The 19,340-nt window shown below is 39.2% G+C and overlaps 1 protein-coding gene across 1 annotated transcript; it reads left to right on the top strand.

The window, feature by feature from the left end:
- The first annotated feature begins 670 nt into the window (after positions 1-670).
- On the top strand, positions 671-18,148 carry auh (AU RNA binding protein/enoyl-CoA hydratase). The gene is made up of 10 exons (XM_044173369.1): positions 671-972; positions 4,953-5,020; positions 5,666-5,753; positions 6,082-6,168; positions 8,854-8,946; positions 9,853-9,909; positions 11,018-11,205; positions 11,442-11,492; positions 13,739-13,786; positions 15,603-18,148. Exons 1-10 carry the CDS (start codon positions 747-749, stop codon positions 15,678-15,680), a joined length of 984 nt encoding a protein of 327 aa, XP_044029304.1. The 5' UTR covers positions 671-746; the 3' UTR covers positions 15,681-18,148.
- Positions 18,149-19,340: the final 1,192 nt, after the last annotated feature.

Below are 19,340 nucleotides of genomic sequence, written 5' to 3'. Positions count from 1 at the left end.
TATTAGTAGTATTCTAAAGAAAAAAAATGTATCATTCCTCACTCTGAAGAACGGTCGATGGCAGTGTTAACCAGGACATTGTTCTGGACAGAGACATTGCTATTGAGTTTTTAATTTGATGCAGTAGACAAATGAACCATTTACCACCTTTGGATTAGGGTGGTGGAGGAATTTAAAGACGCAGAAAACTCAAAAACTTTTTAATTCAAGTTAAAACTATCTGCACGGCTTAATATCACTATGGGGACTAAGTGGGAGTGTTGATGTATGACATCTTACCAGAACTGACGTTGACAAGATATAATTACTTCTGTTTAGATCAATAAATATGATGGAACCCAAACAGCATATTATGGTGATACAAAGAGAAATTACAAATTGTTTGCTGTCAAGATAAGCTGAAGACATCTTGTCATAGTTTTCTTGTATGAAAACATCTCAACATTGTCGCGTTGTTTTATGTGAAGTGTTACTTTTGTAAAGATTGTGCATCAGAAATGACGGTTTCAGTTGTTATCTGGCTTCATAATATAAGGACTTGGTTGGATGGAAATATTTATGCGACAGGCTACTTTTCGTAATTTACCACTTTAGTGGCAACATCGATCATTTTCAACAAATCCGTTACAAAATATAGAGTTTTAAATTTGTCTCGCGTCTCCCCTTACAGACTGCAAATAAGTCACGTGACAACAACACGTGACTGGGTTCAAAGTTGAAAGTCAAAAGCACTGCAGCTCCTCAGCATGGCGGTCCTAGTGGGACGCAGAGCTCTGTGGCAAGCCTTCCACATGCAGACAGCGGACAGCGTGTGCAGGCTGGCGGCGGCCGTCTCCTGCTCGAGACGGTATGTTTTCTCCGGTAAAGTCTCGCCTTCTTCTCGCCTGAACGGTCACGGAACAGTGACACGACACTACAGCTCGGACTCGAAGGAAGACCTGCGGGTCAGGTACCTGGACGGAGAAGACGCCGGTAAGTTCCAATGCAAGTTTGTTTTTGTTTTTTGTTTTTTACAACTGTTGCAACTGTTAAAACGGAAGTCCCGTTAGCATCCCAACAAACGGGAGTATGGTGTAAAGGCACAATCCGCCATCCAGATGCAAACACAAACAAAAAGGGAGCCCCGCCCATCATTAAAGTAGAGGCTACGCGTTGACGTAAGCCGTTGACGTGCTACCAAGGCCCCAACGCACTACAACCCAACTCTGATTTTAATTGTTTTACTCTCATATGTGCAATAAAAGTCCAAGAAGCCTGCGTGTTATTATTAAATCTATAATACTTTCGTTAAGAAGTGCTGCATTAATTGTAGATGTTATTATGCCATATGTTACAGTAAAATACTTAATAAATGCATTGTCCAAAAAGCTTAGATATAAAATATTTTTGCTGACTCAAAATATTAATGTACCTTTTTTGGTGTAGTTTAGGCCCAGTGTCCGCTGTGGGCTCATGCGTTTTAACTTCATTGTTGATATTTATGTAACTTTTCAGGAGAATTATATTTATTAAATTAGCCTATTACTTTTCTTACATTATTACATGGTATCAGGTGGAAATGTTTTATATTTATGGTTGTCTTTCTAGTATACATCGCCATATTTCTCTATTATTCTCCTCTCTTCTTATCCCAGTAATGTGCCTTTTACATAAAGTAGTTTTTATGGAAGCCCTGAGAGGCAAGAAGTGAAGAGAAAAAAAATTCTGGTGATCCATTTTCTAAGTCTGATCTAAATAGTTTTCTCTCCTGTGTTTATGACTTAAGAACAGGTGAAACCAAAAGGTTTTGCCAGGATAATCTTTCTAAGTTCCTTAAGAAAAAAAGTGAATCTGCGAAACATGAAAAAAAAGTTTTGGCAGGTGAAATTTTTTTTATTGTCAGGATCACTAAAAACATTCATGTTTTCTTTCAGGTGTGTTTTAATTTCTCCATGCTCTCTAAACACAAGGTACTTATATTGTGTGTTTGCAAGCATGAATGCTTTTAGTCCTATATAGAACATGGGGTAGTGGTGCACTTCAGCCTCTTGTGGCCGAAATGAGTATTACAACAACAAACACTTTTCACCTGCCAAAACTTTTGTGAAACTGTTAGGGCTTGTGTCGATATAGCCTAGCGTTTTTTTTTTTTTCTTTCTGGCAGAGAAACGCTGGAGTGAAGCACTTGTGCGGTAAGAGAGGAAAACGCTGCGCATGGGTTTTGTTTCTATGACAAGCAGATTGACATTAGCTTTGTAGCTAAAAAGAGAAAAAAAACCCCCACCCAGGTCAGAAAGTGCTGTTTACCAGCATTTTTTCAGTGTATGAGGCTGGGATGTAGCCCGTTTCCCCCGAGCTGCAGCGGGACCCCAGCCACCAGTTAGTTGCACCTCTCCAGGAGAAGCTTTCTCAGGCCGCAAAGTGCAGCGAGCTGGGCTCCGCGGATCGGAAGGCTTACTAAGGGTGTAATACTGGAATACTTGGGGAAACTTGACATTTGTCTGCTTTCAAATGTTGTGCTACTAGTTTGATGAACCCTTTCTTTGAGCTAAAACAGCACATAGATGTGCTGAACGTAAGGAGAAGGAAGTTCACAAACAGTGAGTATATGTTGATACATAACGCGGTATTAAAGCGTGAATAACACAAAAATTCTACAACATATTATGCTAATTTACATGTATCTCAGAGGTTTTGTGAGTCTAGTGAAAGTCTGCCATTCAGGTATACAGGTTCCCGGGCTCACCTGACTGAGCGTGGAAATAACAGCACAACATTTTGAAATGCAATACTTGATGTTTAAGGGACATTATTTCAACCTTAAATGTCAAGTTGTTTTTCTTAATATCTATATATTTATTTATAATATAATGGTTGGGGAAACACTGGGGTGTCTGAGTGGAAATATCAGCTCTGTTATAGGTGATTTTATGGCTCATTTCTTAATGTAAACATTGATACTTTTAATAATGCACCAGGTTAGAGGGTTCCTTGTACAATTTAGAGCATTAGTTCTCTGAGAATCTCTTTCATATCCAGGCAAAATTGGTATTGTTGGTAAAATATCCCTAACCGAATCGATATCGAATGGAATCGGGACCTTGTGAATCGGAATCGATTCAGAAATCAATGGCGATACCCAGCTGTACTCTCAGGGCTTCCGTAAGTTTAGCTGTCAAACTGAATGAAGCGCTTTCTGAAGCACCAGTGCCTTTTTAGGTTTCGGACGTCATCGGTCACGCAGTATTCTTAATTTGACACAAGCTCTGGTACAATGTACTGAAACAGTGAGCTTCATAGGGCTCAAACAAGCTTCTGAGCTTCGGTGTTATCCACCCATCTCTTGTGTTCAACAAAAAGCTCAATAACTTGTTTTGTTATTTTAAATTCCAGATCAGAGTCATTAAATTGTACATGATAAATATGTTGTACAATAAAATGTTAAGATCATATTGTAACAGTATGATTTTGCCAAAAGTCCATAAACAATAGCACTGAATTAGGGCTGCAACTAACGATTATTTTCATTATAGATTGAATTGCAGATTATATTCTCGATTAATCATTTGATCGCCTTATCTATAAACCATCAGAAACTGGCCAACCAGCCAAAATCCAAGAGAATCAATTTACTGTAATGTAAGACAAAGAAAAGCACCATTTTCTTTTCATTTGAGAACCTGGGACCATCCAGTGTTAGGCTTTTTAGCTTTAAAAAATGACTTAAATGGTTAATCGATTATCAAAAAAGTAAATTTTCTATGGATCGACTAATCAGTTAATTGTCGACTTGTTGCAGCTCTACATTGAATTATCGCCCAGCCCAACTTCACCTAATACAATGGAGGTGAACTAATTTAGTTTGTGGTGCTCTCTACATTGGGGAAAAAAGAACATTCCAAAGAAAACTCTTGATAGGATCTACTTTTTCTACTGAAAAGTAGTCCCTCTGACATAAGCTGTGTCCCAGCTCCATACACACACTAATTCTAAACAGATTCTGAGTATGTGTGTTCACATTGTAAAAGTAACAAAATAAAGTATACTCGAAACAGGATTCACACTAAAAGACGCTTGATTTTGAGTGTGCTGTTGATGGGCACTATTCTCCGATAATGAAATGCACAAAGGAAAAGGAGGAGCTGCTCACAGCTGGAAAAAATGAAAACTAATTTTGGATGGTGAGACAGCTCAAGGAACACCTCAGAAAACCAAACTATTAAATTTTTGGGAAAACACTTTGCTCTCTTTGAAGTTTAATTGGCAGTAACTGTCTAAAGTTACAGTTTGATTGATGTCTCTTTTTAAGTATTGTATGATATCCTGTTGGCATAAAATGTTCAAGTATGTTGTACACTAAGGGCACAAACATAGTGCACGCAAGTATGCGAACACAAATGACAACGCCAGTCCACGCAACCCCAGTGAACATACTCAAGGTGCACTCTAATGCAGCGGTGGGGGTAATAAACGTCGGTCAAGGGGGCGATATAGAGCTAATCAGAGTGTTTCCATGACCACCGTATATATGTTTTCAACTGCATTCCTGCCTGAATGAAGAGGTGACAAAGTGTCATAAACATGCCTCTGCGTACAGTTCTCCATGATACGACCAAACAGAAGGGGTCAGCTTTTTCTTCTTTCATGCTGTAGGTCCCCTAGCTCCAACACTCAGACTGCAGCTTACATTGCGTTGCGTTAAGATTTTGAGGTGACACACTCCAGAACATAACAACGCGTGAAATCGGTCTTGTGTAGCTCAAAGCGTCTGCGTACATCTACTGTACTGAAGTCTAGGGTACGGATTTAGGACACAGCATTTCAGTTTTCGTGATGTAACCTTGGTAGACGATGCTTGTGTTTTCCAGTTGTGACTTCATCGTGTTATGTGATGTCTGACATGCTGCTCTTCATTAACGTATGCGTTACCTGTGTGCCATTGTTAATCAGCATTATGTAACACTGTCTTTCAGGTATTGTTGTTGTTGGGCTAAATCGACCCAAAGCCAAAAATGCCATAAGCAAAAATCTGGTCAAAATGGTATGTATTGCTCTTTACCTTGTATTTATTTTAACATGATAAGGATGACTAAGCCAATGATTGGTAACACAAGTAAAGCTGGAATTCTACTTCTCTGGGCTGCATGTAGGCTAGTGTGCACTGGGGTCACTCAGAGACATATTTGTGGCTGTTTCTATTATGCTTATATATAGTATATATATTTTTCTTTTCCATACCTCATCTGCCTCCTGACACGAGTTAAATCAACCAGTCAACCTGCTTGACGCGCAGATCCAAATGACAAACTGTTGAGATTTGGAAGGTGTACACGGCAGCTCCTTTGCAAGCTTTGGCGAACTATGGTTATCCATAATACCCTTCTATGTGTACGTTTGCAGAGACATTTATGTGTATCCTGGGAGAAGCCTCATTCCAGCTTAACTATGATGACTCAACAGTGTATGGAAAGCGGTCAATAGATCTTAAAAATACGTTCTGTACCTGCTAACTGTCTTCAAGCACTCAGATTTAGTTTTTTCTGATCTCTCCTATAATTTCTGATGTCTGACTTTGTCTTACAATGTGCTCCAGTTTATTATTATTATTTTTGTTCGGTAATATAAACTGAGAAATGTTATTTAAATGCAATTTAATGGAAAATAACACAATTTTTTTGTCTTTCAGATGTTTGAGACTATGGAGGATATCAAGAAGAATAACAAAGTGCGCAGTGTCATTTTATGTAGTTTGGTTCCTGGGATTTTCTGTGCAGGTACAGTCTCCTTGTTTATTGCATTGGAGGGATTTTTGACTGTTGGAATCTGCTGTTTGGAATGTCTTTCCATTTCACTTCTTGGTTTTCAGACACTTTGCCAGTTGAATCTTTATACGTCATTTTATGTATAATATTTCATATTGAGATCTTGCCTCTGAGCAGGTATGGATCTAGTAGAGAGAATTTAGTATTCTATTTATATTCAGAAACCTTGATACTGACATTTTGTCAGATACCACACTGGACCACACTGTACTCCTCTGCCACATTTTTCAGGAAGCTACAGGCCTCTGGCTTGATGCCGATGCTTTGTCTCTGTGTGCAGGTGCAGACCTGAAGGAGAGGGCCAAGATGCACCAAAGTGAAGTGGGACCATTTGTGTCCAAAGCAAGAGCACTCATCACAGAGCTGGGTAAAGACTGTAAAGAATGATGGAATTCAGTGACTGTTCATGAATTCATTGTAGATTCATTGACTGATTGATTTGTTCTAGACAACTGACGGTGATGCATGTTCACGCCTCACTTTCTTATTTAATAATAATGAAATTTCTTTGACTTGCAGATCTCATGTAATTTTGTTATCATTACTTTGAAAAAGTGAAAAAAATAGATTTTTTAAAATGTCTTTACTTTCATTAATGACACAAATCAGATGAGTCAGGGCAACACAATTAGACTTTATTTTTTGTAGCTACTCCCAAGATTTATGATGACTGGACAAATTGTTAATGAGTTACACTCCCTGCTGCTAAGCCCTCCCTTTGCAAAGATATCTTGGTTGATGGCGGCCATGTTTTTTGACCGATCTTGCTCATTTATAATAGAAATGTGTATCTCAGTCCTGCAATGCTGTATATAAATTTTGGTGTCGATAGTCAGAATTAAAATAGTTATATTCATTTTACTGTTTTTCACATTATGCAAATTAGCAAAGAATCCAGATGGTCCCAGAGGCTTTTTTAGAGCACATTGAGCTTGACTTGTGAGAGAAAGTTCGGACTTACGGTGTGAGGGGCGCGGCCTGTTCAAAATTGCATTTTTGGGCCTTAATTACAGTGCCAATTGGGCTCAAATTTCTGTGGAGGCACATGCACACCATTTCCAGTTATTGGGCCGAGTTTCGTGTTTCTAGCTCATTCCAGCTCAGGGCAACCTGGGAACCTGGCACTGGGATGCCAGCGCCCCCTGCCGCCCACTTCCAGCAACTGCAACAGAGTTTGCTTATGTTTTCTATCTATTCAGAAACGCATTTTGTTCACAATTTCCCACCTGCCAACAGGAAATGGACAATTACGTGGCCATCATCCTTAATCTGGCCCTCTGTTTTGGAGGCAATGGTTTCTACCATATCACATCTACTCTGCCTCCGAAGCTGCAGCCCGTCTTCAGCAGGCCAATGAGGACATATGCCGGGGCATACTTGACAATTAAATTTACTGCCAAACTCCGTGTTTGGTTCAACCCCTTCTCGCCAAATGGAATGGGATCACTTTCTTCTACGATGTACAACTGACTCACCCACACCACATCCATCTGTACACTGATTGCTCATTTCAGAACTTCAGAGGATCGGCCCCTCCGGGGGATATTATCAACAGCATATCACCTGTCTCGTCTTACTTGTCAGCTTGGAAGGGTTTCTGCTACCTTCACGACCAGTACAACATAACCACCTGTCCTTTGATCTCTTAACCATGATCTGTTTTGTTACCTACGCCCATTTCATGATAGCCATCAAAACACATACCATCAAAAGTTTACCCTAGCGGCTTTGGCTTCTCTAAACTCCTAACCAGCAGCCCAAGTCTGGCCTCCAGCCATCCTCAAATAACTTCATTTCTCAGAGGACTTCTTCGTCAAGAGCCAGCTCAAGTCCTCACTGCTTTCCTCTTACTGCAGACTTGCTGTAAGTCTGCATCCACACCATACGCTCTGGATACAGCATCCCCCATGTTGCTTAAACTGTAGAAGCCATGTTCTTGCTTGCTTTTGCTTTTTTTTGGGTTTCCTCAGACGCTCTGGATTCACCGCTTCGACCCAAGCGGCCGCGCCTGCATTTCCGACTCGTCTAAATTCTCTAAAATCACAGCTGAATCCTTTCGAGACCCTTGCAAACTTCTTGTAATTCCGGAAATCCCAGCATAACCATGACAGATTCTCTGTTTATCTGAGTCCGAAAAAGTGGCTACTTGGTTTTGGTTCCACCAGCACATATGCCAAGTACACTCATTTCCCCCCTCCAGTACTCTCCCGCAACGGCATCAAGCATTTAATACAAATCATGGGCCGTTGATCCTCTCAAGCTTTTCACTGCTACATTCATTCTGATCTCCAAGATCTCAGACCCGCTCAGTCTCGTCTTAAGTAACTGGAGGCTTTTGGGGGTCCGTCGTGCCAGTGTGCCACGGCCTATTCCCCACTGAAGCTTCCCCACAACGCAGCAACAGACCGAAGAAGTACAAAAGTTCAAGCATCGCTCATAATCTTTTGTTTTTGTTAATAAATCATTTAAACGCATCTGTTGATGGTGTGGTCCTTGCTAGTGAAATGGCGATTAATGTTTTTGTACTTGAGTGATACCGTTATCATCAATCAATTCTGCCTTTAACAGTCAGGCAGTTTCTATCTTGTCTCCTTGCAAAAGCTGGGAACATGTCTCAGTTGATTATATGTGGATTTTAGGGTTTTGGATGGATTAAGATTCAGAAAACAGTTTGTGTAACGTGATGTTCACTTATATATGGTTTTGGGGGATATTTTGATTTTGATGAAATATTTATAGTGACAAAAATAAGCCTTGATGAAACAAGAGTTAGAGTTACAGAGTGTCTCTAGCTAATTTATGGTTTCTCTAGGTCATTCTTTTCTAAATAAAAACACTGGCATAGACCGGACGCAGAGGGGAACTTCTTGTGTAGCTCTGTCAGAAGTGAAGGAAATACTATTTTCCAACAATGTAGTTGATTTGTAGTTGAGTAGTTGTACTTGCCTGATGTATTTGGTTTAATTTGTACGTATAAGTACATTTTTATGTCTCTTGATTGGCACCATTGTCATTTTTAAAAAAAATAAAAAAATTTAATTTTTTTTTACAGGTAACCTGCCAGTACCAACAATTGCTGCAATTGATGGAGCTGCTTTAGGAGGAGGCTTGGAAATGGCCCTTGCTTGTGACATCAGAATTGCCTGTAAGACTTAGTGGACTTTATTTTGAGGTTACAGATAAGTCTGCCTCTGGTCTATGCACAAAACACTGCTAATGTATATAAGCAGCACAAACGTTTGTTTGAAAAGTCTGACAAAGCAGTAGACTCAGTAACAGCTTATTTTAACAAAAATTTTGACTAAAATGGTGAGGCCATTTAAAATGAATGAGATGTGTAGGTTGTCTGTGTACCACCTAAAAGCTAATGCACTACTGATATCGTAAGTCTTCATCACAGCTAAACATACTGTAAGATTCTTGTTAGATCCGTAATGCCTGTTGAGTTCCAGCATCTTTCAGACTGTTGAGCACAGCTCCAGCACAGTAATCAGAGGGGAATCACTGGGTCAGATCATTTTATCATCGAAAAAGGGAATATCTCTTCTACAGTACAACTTCAAACTGGTTCACTTACAGTCATTTATTGCTAAATTTGGCAGCTTAACAACTTGCATTTCCCAATGCATTACAAATGATAATTAAGTGTGTAATCGACTATTAATATGTTTCTGGGTTGTGAACGCCTTAAAAGCCTTCGATGTGCCTAGAAATGGCAGTACTGATGCAGAAAATAGGTTTTAACAGAAACAATGAGGCTACACAAGTGTTTTTAAATGACTAGTCCAGTTAAAATGACCCTAATTCTAAATGATTTTGGCCTATGTACAAAGTTAACTTAATATTTCAGAATATTTCTATAGCTGTTGTGTTTCTCTGTCACTGAGTACTGAATGTATACCAAGGGATGTTATTGAACTTATAATAAGTATTAATTAATGTAATATTTATTTTCTTTATTGTATCTTATAATACAGCTATAACAATAGTAGTGATAGTGGTAGTATTTATGTGTAAGTAGTAATACTTCTCATTATACTGATCTCTCTAGCCAATACTGCAAAAATGGGACTAGTTGAGACCAAACTTGCGATTATTCCTGGAGCAGGTAAGGCTGGATTCTTTTTTCATAATTTCCAGTTAAAATGTTTATGTTCTCTACACACATCTACAATCTACTCTTTAAAAAGAGCATGATTGTGTTTTTTCAAAACTTCTTGCCAGCAGCTACCCTGTGCGTGACAGCTCAGACTGACTGATATACAACTTTACAGGAACTCACATCCGGAGACTCTTCTTTGTTTCTTTGCAAGTATTGTTCAGGCATTTTTTATTGTATTTGAAAGTGACAGTACAGGCAGTTCCTGGTCAGACTTGAACCGGAAGCATTGCGATTACATGGTGAGCACCTTATACCCCTAGGCCAGTGGTTCTCTACCCCTGGGCTGCTCCCGGCCACAAAACATTTGCTCTCAGGCTGCAAGGAAACAAGATGGTTTGGCAAAAAAGCTGAATAATCATTATATAATTTTCTGTAATAAGTTATCGTAGGCTATTTTTACAGTAATTACCTTGAACTTGAACAGTCTGTATGTGCCCGGAGGAAAACAAACTATTGGGAGACCCCTAGTATAACTTTGTCTTTTAGTATGTTTACTGATGGGGTGTTGATAAATTATTCAAATAAAGGTTTGCAGTCCCCTGCCCTAGACCACAAGGATGCCCCTGACCTTCTCCCTTCTGCTCCCCTCTCTGGATTTTCACTCAAGCTGAAATGTTTTCAACACAAGCAGATGTGATGGGTTCTCAGCAGCTAGCAAATCTGCTTCTGTTTGTCTCTGGATGTGACTTTTCATTGACTTTGAATTCACACAGCTTCTAAATATTGCTTCAAGCTGTAAAATGCAACCAAACACTAGAATTTACCACATTTACTTTGGAAACTCTGGTTGTTTGTCCATATATGTGTTCATTATCTTCATGAGGACATGAATCTTCACTTAAGTTTCATGGAGGCAAGGATCAGCTTGTAAAACTTGGTGATTTATTTTTTCACTATAATTTATTTTATTATTAGTATTTTGCACTGAAATCTGTAAGACAGACTTTAAAAAAATAATCAATAATAATAATTAAATAAGTTTATATCAGGGGGGTTGTTCAGTGTCTCTGGTCAAGGCCATGTTTCATCCATGTTTCTCATCTCTCCTGTGCAGGTGGTACACAACGTCTCCCCAGGGTGATTGGTGTCTCTCTTGCTAAAGAGCTCATCTTTGCTGCCCGAGTGGTGGATGGAACAGAGGCATGTCGTCTGTCTCTCGTCAATCATTCTGTGGAACAGAATGAGAGTGGAGATGCTGCCTACCTGCGGGCTCTGGAGCTCGCCCGTGAGATCAACCCTCAGGTAACAAGACCATTTCACTGACAAGCAGTCCTGTGTGTCAAGGAAATTATACACTGAGGGGAAGAACAAAAAGGTGATGTAGTGATGCATGTCATGACTAAATAAACAGCTTTTATTTTAGGCCTTGAATAATTGCATTATAATATTGTACTGATTTTAATTATATCACACACTGTAATTTATGAGACTTTGTAACCTTTAAAAAGGCAGTCACTCTTGGATTTTTGGCTCCACAGGGTCCAATTGCAATAAGGATGGCAAAACTGGCAATCAACCAGGGGATAGAGGTAAGTCTAAGAGATCAGTGCAGGACTGCTTTTACAGTGTTGCTGGCTCTATTTTGCTTTTTTCACAACAGTGTTTCAGTTTTTTTTTGTTTAACCTTTTGGAGGGTCTTCTCCACCCCTGGCACTGCAGGGCAGAGAAGTCATCACACACACCTCAATCATGGCCTAATGGAGGGTGGCTTACTCATATGGACGCCTTTCATATACACCTTCCACCTCCACGCTCAAAAGAATACTCTTTGATTGGTTGTCAGAAGGGGGAGTAAGGTGGAAGAAAAATATATGTGAATTCTGGATGAGCTGCAGACCAGTCTTGCACACATTGTTATGTTTGCGCCCCGCGGTCCCGGTACATCAACTGCAGCTCTTTGTCCGCTGAAGTTGCAACCATGGCACTGACTTTTATCAAGGTTGAGCCCTGCTTCATACACGTAGAGGTATACATGTACTATACAGCAGACTGTATGTATTTGATCTAAAATCACAAGACTATTTCTGTGCACCATATTCACACATATGAACTGTAGTTTTGCAACATAACTGAATATATTTGCATTTCACAGTCTTCACTGTTTTCCTTCCTTTGAAAATGCATGAGTATGCATCTGTTAGATACTTTTTTAGACTTTGTGAAATTATTGTTAGTTATTGTGAATAATTGCATTGATCCCTTGGAAGACGTTATTATCATCAAGAATATTTTGTTGGATGTCTTTGAGGCGAACGTCATTACTCCGGACCACCATATCTACTTTTGCTCTCTCCAGTCATTCAGAGAAAAGATGGCCACACCCCCCACTTGCTGATCTCCAGTCAGTTTTGACGAACAGTACAAGACAAAAGTGACAAAAGTCACATCAATAGTACATTCCTGTAATGTAACACAGTCACCAAAATCATAGGATTATGTACTACACTCAATTCACAGTAAAATACCCTGAAATACTTAAATTGGAGAATCTTCCCCAAAATAGGAACATGCGTATTTATATAATAAGAAGTCTGTATAATGCATTCCAATACAAAAATTTAAACGACAGACAAAATGGCCATCCAGTTGAAATCAAGTCACACACTGTCTCTCCAAAAACTTCTTCATAAAGATAAATTTTGGAAAGGCTTTGTGTATATTACATAGACTTGTGTTGTTTTTTTCTGATGTAGATGTAATACTGTAAAATGACTTACCTGTTCTGAGTCTGATGAACTCTTATTACAGAGACCACAGTTGATCTTTTCAAGTTTGACTCTTCACTTGTTGAATTAATTTTTGTGATCAGTATGTCTAGTACAACAATTGACCACTGCTAAAATGTGGTTGTATATACTGTAGTGTGTTGAGCATGTGAATAATGGTTTTGCACTTAGTATTTAAGTACAGCCTTTTGTGTTTAAAGGTAAGAACTTAGCGAGGCAGTTTGGCTCTTTGCGTTAACAGTTTTGTAAATTGAAACTCTGTTGTTAAAATTGAGCCACAGCATTAGGAAAGTAAATACTGCAAGCATTTTGAGCTCCACAACCTGCTCCCACAGATGTGCCATGTTACTCCCACCTTTCCGTCTCCTGCAGAGACTCTCAGTCTGTCCTGCAACACTGCTGCCCCATCCTACAGGAAAAATGAAAAACTTCTAGCCCTTATGGAGTTCAACTGAAAAAACTCTTTTTGCAGTCAAAACTCCTGAAAAAGAGTTTTTCAAACATATTAATAATATGTAGCAGTTTTTCTTATATTTAAAAAAAAAAACACATTTTAAGTTTAAGTCAGGGCCAGGGAGTTCTGAAATTTTTGGTTGCCAGTTAAAGGATAATTCCAATTTATCACACCTTGGCTCTTATTTTATAGTTTTATCCATAACTTTTGATAGCATGGTACTCCCCGAGTTAATAGCCGAGATCTGGGAACACCGTGACATCACTAAAAAGTGTCTCACTGGTCAAGAAACGCAAGCAGTCAGATTGTGTTATCATGACTGAAAAAAATAACAAAACTACAAAAGTAAGACATTGGAAGGAACACTCTGAATGAGAGCTAAAAAAATCTTATTGGAGCATTTAAATACAGTTGCTTTCAGGCTGATTGTCCTTCATGTTTTGTAGCAGAGAAACAATAACGTGCAGTTACGTATATCTTCGTGTTGTTAATTAGAAAGCATCAGGACTGAGTCGCAAATGAGGAGAAACTTAGAATCTAGACATTTTCAGCTGCAGTGTGAACATTCACTAAGAGATGCCACATTCTCTTTCAGGTGGATTTATCTACAGGTCTGGCAATTGAAGAGGCATGCTATGCCCAGGTGAGTACTTAAACAGTTCAATTCACAATTATTTACCCCGTTGTATGAAATATACGTTCGGTTGGCAGTCTGTTACGTCAGCCTAGCCAAGACTTGTGCTGCTGCATTCATGAAATGTTGGGCAGAATGGGAAGAACAGGGAATCCTTGCATTACTCTGTCTTGGTGAGAAGCACTGAATGTAAACAGAAACTTTGTGTATCCTTGAGGTCTAACAAACATGTTGAATGTAATTCCTTCCTCCATAAAACATTTGCAAAACTGAATTTTTTTTTTTTTAAATCTCCGTTATTTACATGCATGTTTACAAGCTAGCAGTCTTCTTTTTCCCTGCCTTCGTTGGCACGTTTCCGCCACCTGTAGATAAGTGGAATAACCGCTTGACTACGCGGGGCGTTTCAGCTGCGTTTTTCAGGCATCAATCTCATGCCCATCTGACGGAACAAATACGCTCCTGCTTTAATCAATCCAGCTGTCTACACAGGCCGCAGTTTTAGGCTTGCGGTCACAAAGTCTATTTTCTTCAGCTTTACGCGCGCCACTAGCATGATTGTGTATTGGGTTCTGAGCGCTGACCTACACTCAGTACTGTGCTTGAACGCATTCTGCGTAGAGACAGACCATGGATGTATAATAAGACCTGGATACTGGACCCAAAGATGGCACCTATTCAGTCCAATAAGAATTGCTTGCCTGGTGCATATGACAAAAAAGTTTCTGGCTTCCGGTTTTACTTCCGGGCATATGCGGCCCAGCGAATATGAGCGGTAGTGTTTCTCCCGCTGGCCCTGCCTGCGAGTTCCCGCTCGGCCCATAGACTTTACATTGTGATGACATCACAGATTTTTAAATCGCTTTTATCTGCTCGAGGAAAGTTTTACAAATCTAAAACCTCCGTGGATCACAAATTCATAATAGTGTCATAATTGACCTTGTTTGCAGTTCGAGGTGTCCTGTCAACAGTTTTACAGACGTCTCTTTTATAATGGTGGTCTATGGGGAAAATGCTTTTGGAGCCACAGGGGAATTTTTCACTGCAATACTGTGAGTGGCCACTGGGCAAAATTGAAAGCGAGGATGAGTGGCGGCGCCGTATCCAGGTCTTATTATACATCCATGACACAGACGGAGGACTGAAGCTGCTGCTGCCCTGCTAATGTGCTGCTTTCACTACATGGGCTGTGTAGACATTGTGTAATGTGAAACCATAGACTGTGTATTGCATCACCCGTGTGTGCACATGCGTAAGAACAAACCAAACGGGGACCCACAGTGGTCAGAAACTCCATAGGGTATCTTTTTAGTACTGTCAGCGGTGAAGGCTTTGCAGCTATTTTGCCAACAGTTTGACACTTTCTGTAGTTCTTTTTACCAAGTGAAAAATATTGTGTGAGTTGGAATTCCAACTCGGAGGCTCACGTGAACATTTCTTCCGACTCAGTTGTTCGTAATTACGGTCTAAACGATATTATATTAATGCAGCATATTACAATCTAATCCATCAGCCTTGCAATAAATCCTCCCTTTGTGAAGGTTCTAATGTTCAGTTTTTGTTGAGACTCTTTATGAGAGGTGTTGATTCAATGTTCTGATCATTTTAGAGGCTGCAATTTGTGCTGGTATTGCATTATACTGCTTTTTATATTTAGTCTACCCTCGTCAATTTAAAATAAGGTGACTAAATGTTAGAAACACCTCTCAGTGCAGGGTCTCCCTCAGGAAAAGGGTTAATAGAGGCTGTAAGCATTGACTTGAGATAGACTTCAGATAAAGAGGTGCATCATTTTTAGTACTGACACATTTGTGTTGTTTTTAAGGTGATACCAACTAAAGATCGATTGGAGGGTTTGGCTGCATTCAAGGAGAAGAGGTGTCCTCACTACAAGGGGGAATGAGGCCACACTCCTTCCAGAAACAATCACAGAGTTCGGCCTTCAGCTCTCCTACTGTTCCACTGCTTCCAACATATTTATGGGTGAAACTGTACACGTCAACACATTAACCTGTACAGTACCCAGGGGACGTCTGTTTGACTACAGGACATTAGGGTTGATCCTGGCTGGGGTTTATGCCAATGACTTAAATGTTCAAGTGTAAAGCACTTCTACCACTTCAGGAAAAAACAAGCAAAATAACCAAGCATTGGCCACCATCTAAAACATGAATTACATTAAATGGTTATTGCTATTTGCAGTATGACTGGCACTAAATGTAGCCTCCTTGACTAGTGAACCAATCAGAGAGATATCGAAATTTCCATAAAGTTCTGTGAAGTTTTACTGCTTTTTTACTTTGGTAGAAATGTACTGAACACTGAATAACACCAGAGGGGTCTGCATGAAATCATAAGAGACTGGATTTTCCCTACTCCCTGTGGTAGTGACAAAAAAGACACTGTGACCCAAGATGAATCGGTTGAAAACAACACATAGTCTAAATCAAGTATCAACAGAATTGTTAAATTTGTCACAAAGCAAAGCTTGTGCCATCAGAATAAGTTTAATATGCTATGATGACAGAAAAACATTCTACACATAATGGCTTTAAGGATCAGTAAGTCATTTCTCTCTGCCTGCTCTTACTCTGCCTCAAAGATAACCAGTACTTCACAGTTCTCTTGACTGTACTCATTGGCCTTGTTTGTAGTATGTAATTAGTTGGTTAGAAATTATTCATTTGATTGGTTAACTGACCAACAGAATGTTAAGAATGTTGTTGTCACTCAGAAGTTGTCCATCTTAAGCCCTTGCTCTACCTGGTAGGCTCAGGTCTGAGCAAAACATTTTTTGGAAAGTTCTTATGTAAACAGTGGTAGCTTTAGCCCTTCACTACAGAGCTTCTCTTCTTCTACAGTGGGTGAACATGTTGTTTAACGTGGCATCCTTAACAACAGGAGGCTCACATGACTTTGGTGCCCCATAGTGGTAGTATCAAAAAAGCCGCTGCAACAAAAACTTCAATCAGAATCATTTTTGAAGATGTAATCACATAAACATTCTACATGTGGTGGCTTTCAATAAAATAAAAAAGCTCATTCTTATCAGTTTTTCAATGTAATACTGTAACACTAAATTTACTCAAGACCTGACACATCAGTAGTATTTAACACCCCATTCACAAATACAGACTCAAACACAATTGGAAATGCATCAGGATGCCATTCATTGTGAATTGAAAAAACAAAAGGTTTTCAAGGTTACTACATGAGACGTATATGTGAAGAAAATGGGTGTTTGTTCAGTGAGACCGATGAGTGACAGACATAAAAAAAAAAACATGTCAGAAATGTGGAATACCCTGAAAAGTACCTTATTTGAATTCTATTAACATATTGTAAAGTTATGCATTTGAGCATGAAAGTTCATTCTCAACTTTGGAAAAAGTAGACAAAAACACTCAAGTCCACTTACTAGCTTTTTCAAAAGCTTTCAACCACATCTCATTGTCTTAATTGGTGGATGTAACTTCATCTGCTGATATAGACCATGAAATTTGGTTAAAAGGCTGTAAGTGCACCTTGAGTTACATTTCCTTTTTCTTTTTCTTTTTTTTTATCCCTAGACATATTTGATATACATTTTTTTTAAGACCTTTTCTACAGAGCCCCAAATATACTTTTTAACTTGTGCACACAAGATTAAACAAAATATATGTATTGTCTTACAGGACTTTACTCTGTACTTTTCAATATATGGCCCTACAAATTGCTTAGTGAATGTTTAACACCAGAAAATGTAAACATTTCTTAACATATAGTTATTTACCAAATGTCTTTTGTATGGAAATGTGTTTTGTGACCCCTTTCCACCCCTGGTCAGATTTCTGTTGTTCTAACAATGTAGCCAGTGACTCTCAGGCAGGCTGGCGAGCAGTCATTGCTGTATCCACACATATGAAAACACTCATGTAATTTCCTCTAAGTTGCCTTTTCTTCAGTACTACATGTGTTTTAGTCCTCATTGATTTAGGAATCAGAATGTTTTTGTAAACCAGTATCAATCCTCAAACTGCTGTATGATGTTATTTTAGAAAGTGAAGTGAGCCTGTGAGCCTCCTTCAGAGTGGAACAGCCCACAGAGCATGAGACCATATCACACAGTTGTAAATAAAACTTTCACATAAATACTTGATTATATCAGGTTGCCATAATCTCTCCACTTGCAGTTCTATGGTGTCTGCCTGAAATACAGTATGTTGAGCCATATTGTTCATAAATGGGGGATTGGTATTCCTCACATGCAGTAAGTACAGGTAGAAGCTGGTGGAAACTGGTAACTGAGTACTGTGCATGCATTACTGGAAATGGGCTAGAGCGCTCTATTGTGATATTCGGAAATAAAATCTGGAGGTGTAATAATCAGAACTTAATGTGAGTATTGATTTTGATTGACTATTGAAGCATTTCTAAATTCAAACTGGAAGAATAATTGTGCAAACACTAGCTCCAGAAGCTCCACTATCTCCCACTAATATCACCAACAATGTTGGAAACTGTCACAAAATAGAATAACAAATACCATTCTGAAAATGTAGACCAGAAGAAGTCAATTTTATTTCTATAGCTCAATATCACAAATCACAATTTGCCTCAAGGGGCTTCACAGACCCTCAATTCGAATGAGGAAAAACTCCCCCCAAAAAACCCTTTTAACAGGGGGAGAAAATGGAAGAAAATTTCTCTAGTATGCTGGAAACCACAACTGACAATTTGGAATCGCTGTGTGTGTGGGACGTTTTTGTGTAAATATTTCACCAACTCCATGCGATCAGAACACACACACAAACCTGAGGTTTGTAAGGAAAGGAGGAAAGTAAGCTGAATGTCCGTGGGCAACTAATTTAACTTTACCTGACACAAATCATGGCTGGAATGGCTTGAATAGTGCTGTGTGGCTCGGCCTGAGCCACTTTGTTAATTTCCCATTTACAGAGCCAGGGATGTGTACAAACACCAGATTTTCTTTCAGCGCACACACCAAACGGAAAGCTAGCAGACCGTGAGGAGATATTTGCAGAATTAGACGTGTATTAGATTAGAATCGCATACCCCACCTTTTTAATGTAGGTGCTTTTTTCTTTTAGTTAGGGAACTCATGTGGTCTCCCTTTTTTTTCTTCTTTGGGTTCAGTTATGGCACTAAATAAAATAATAATTGGATGTTTGCTGTGAAATTCTGACATTACTGATTACAGATATGGTAGATTTCCACAGGATTAATGACAGGAGCTGTGCAGTTTCTATAAACCACAGAAAGATCCCATCTAAGACAAATCCAGTGCAAATAGGACTGAGAGTGAGACGGACAAACAGGCAGGGAGTAAGAGTGCGAAAGACAGGGACAGACAAACAGAATGACAGACAAAAAGAGACAGGGACCGAAAGAGGTAGATTTGAATTCTGAATTATACCTGAAACAGCTCAAGGTTTGAATTTATTAATATTTAAAAAGGACAGAGGCCTAAACTGCCCAACAACAATGCACCAAATCTGTAAAACTTCCCATCAAAGAAGACACAAAAAGCTGTAGGTCATTTTGGTGAAATCATCAGCACCAG

This window comes from Siniperca chuatsi, linkage group LG18, assembly GCF_020085105.1.
Source record: "Siniperca chuatsi isolate FFG_IHB_CAS linkage group LG18, ASM2008510v1, whole genome shotgun sequence".
Classification (NCBI taxonomy): domain Eukaryota; kingdom Metazoa; phylum Chordata; class Actinopteri; order Centrarchiformes; family Sinipercidae; genus Siniperca; species Siniperca chuatsi.
Note: the sequence above shows the minus strand (reverse complement) of the source record. Positions and strands in the feature narration are given on the sequence as shown.

Bases quoted from the DNA above. Each gene is read 5' to 3' on its own strand.
- auh (XM_044173369.1), top strand. From the start codon at position 747: ATGGCGGTCCTAGTGGGACGCAGAGCTCTGTGGCAAGCCTTCCACATG. The intron at 5,754-6,081 runs GTACAGTCTCCT...CTCTGTGTGCAG, and splicing joins TCCTGGGATTTTCTGTGCAG to GTGCAGACCTGAAGGAGAGG. The intron at 13,787-15,602 runs GTGAGTACTTAA...GTTGTTTTTAAG, and splicing joins AAGAGGCATGCTATGCCCAG to GTGATACCAACTAAAGATCG.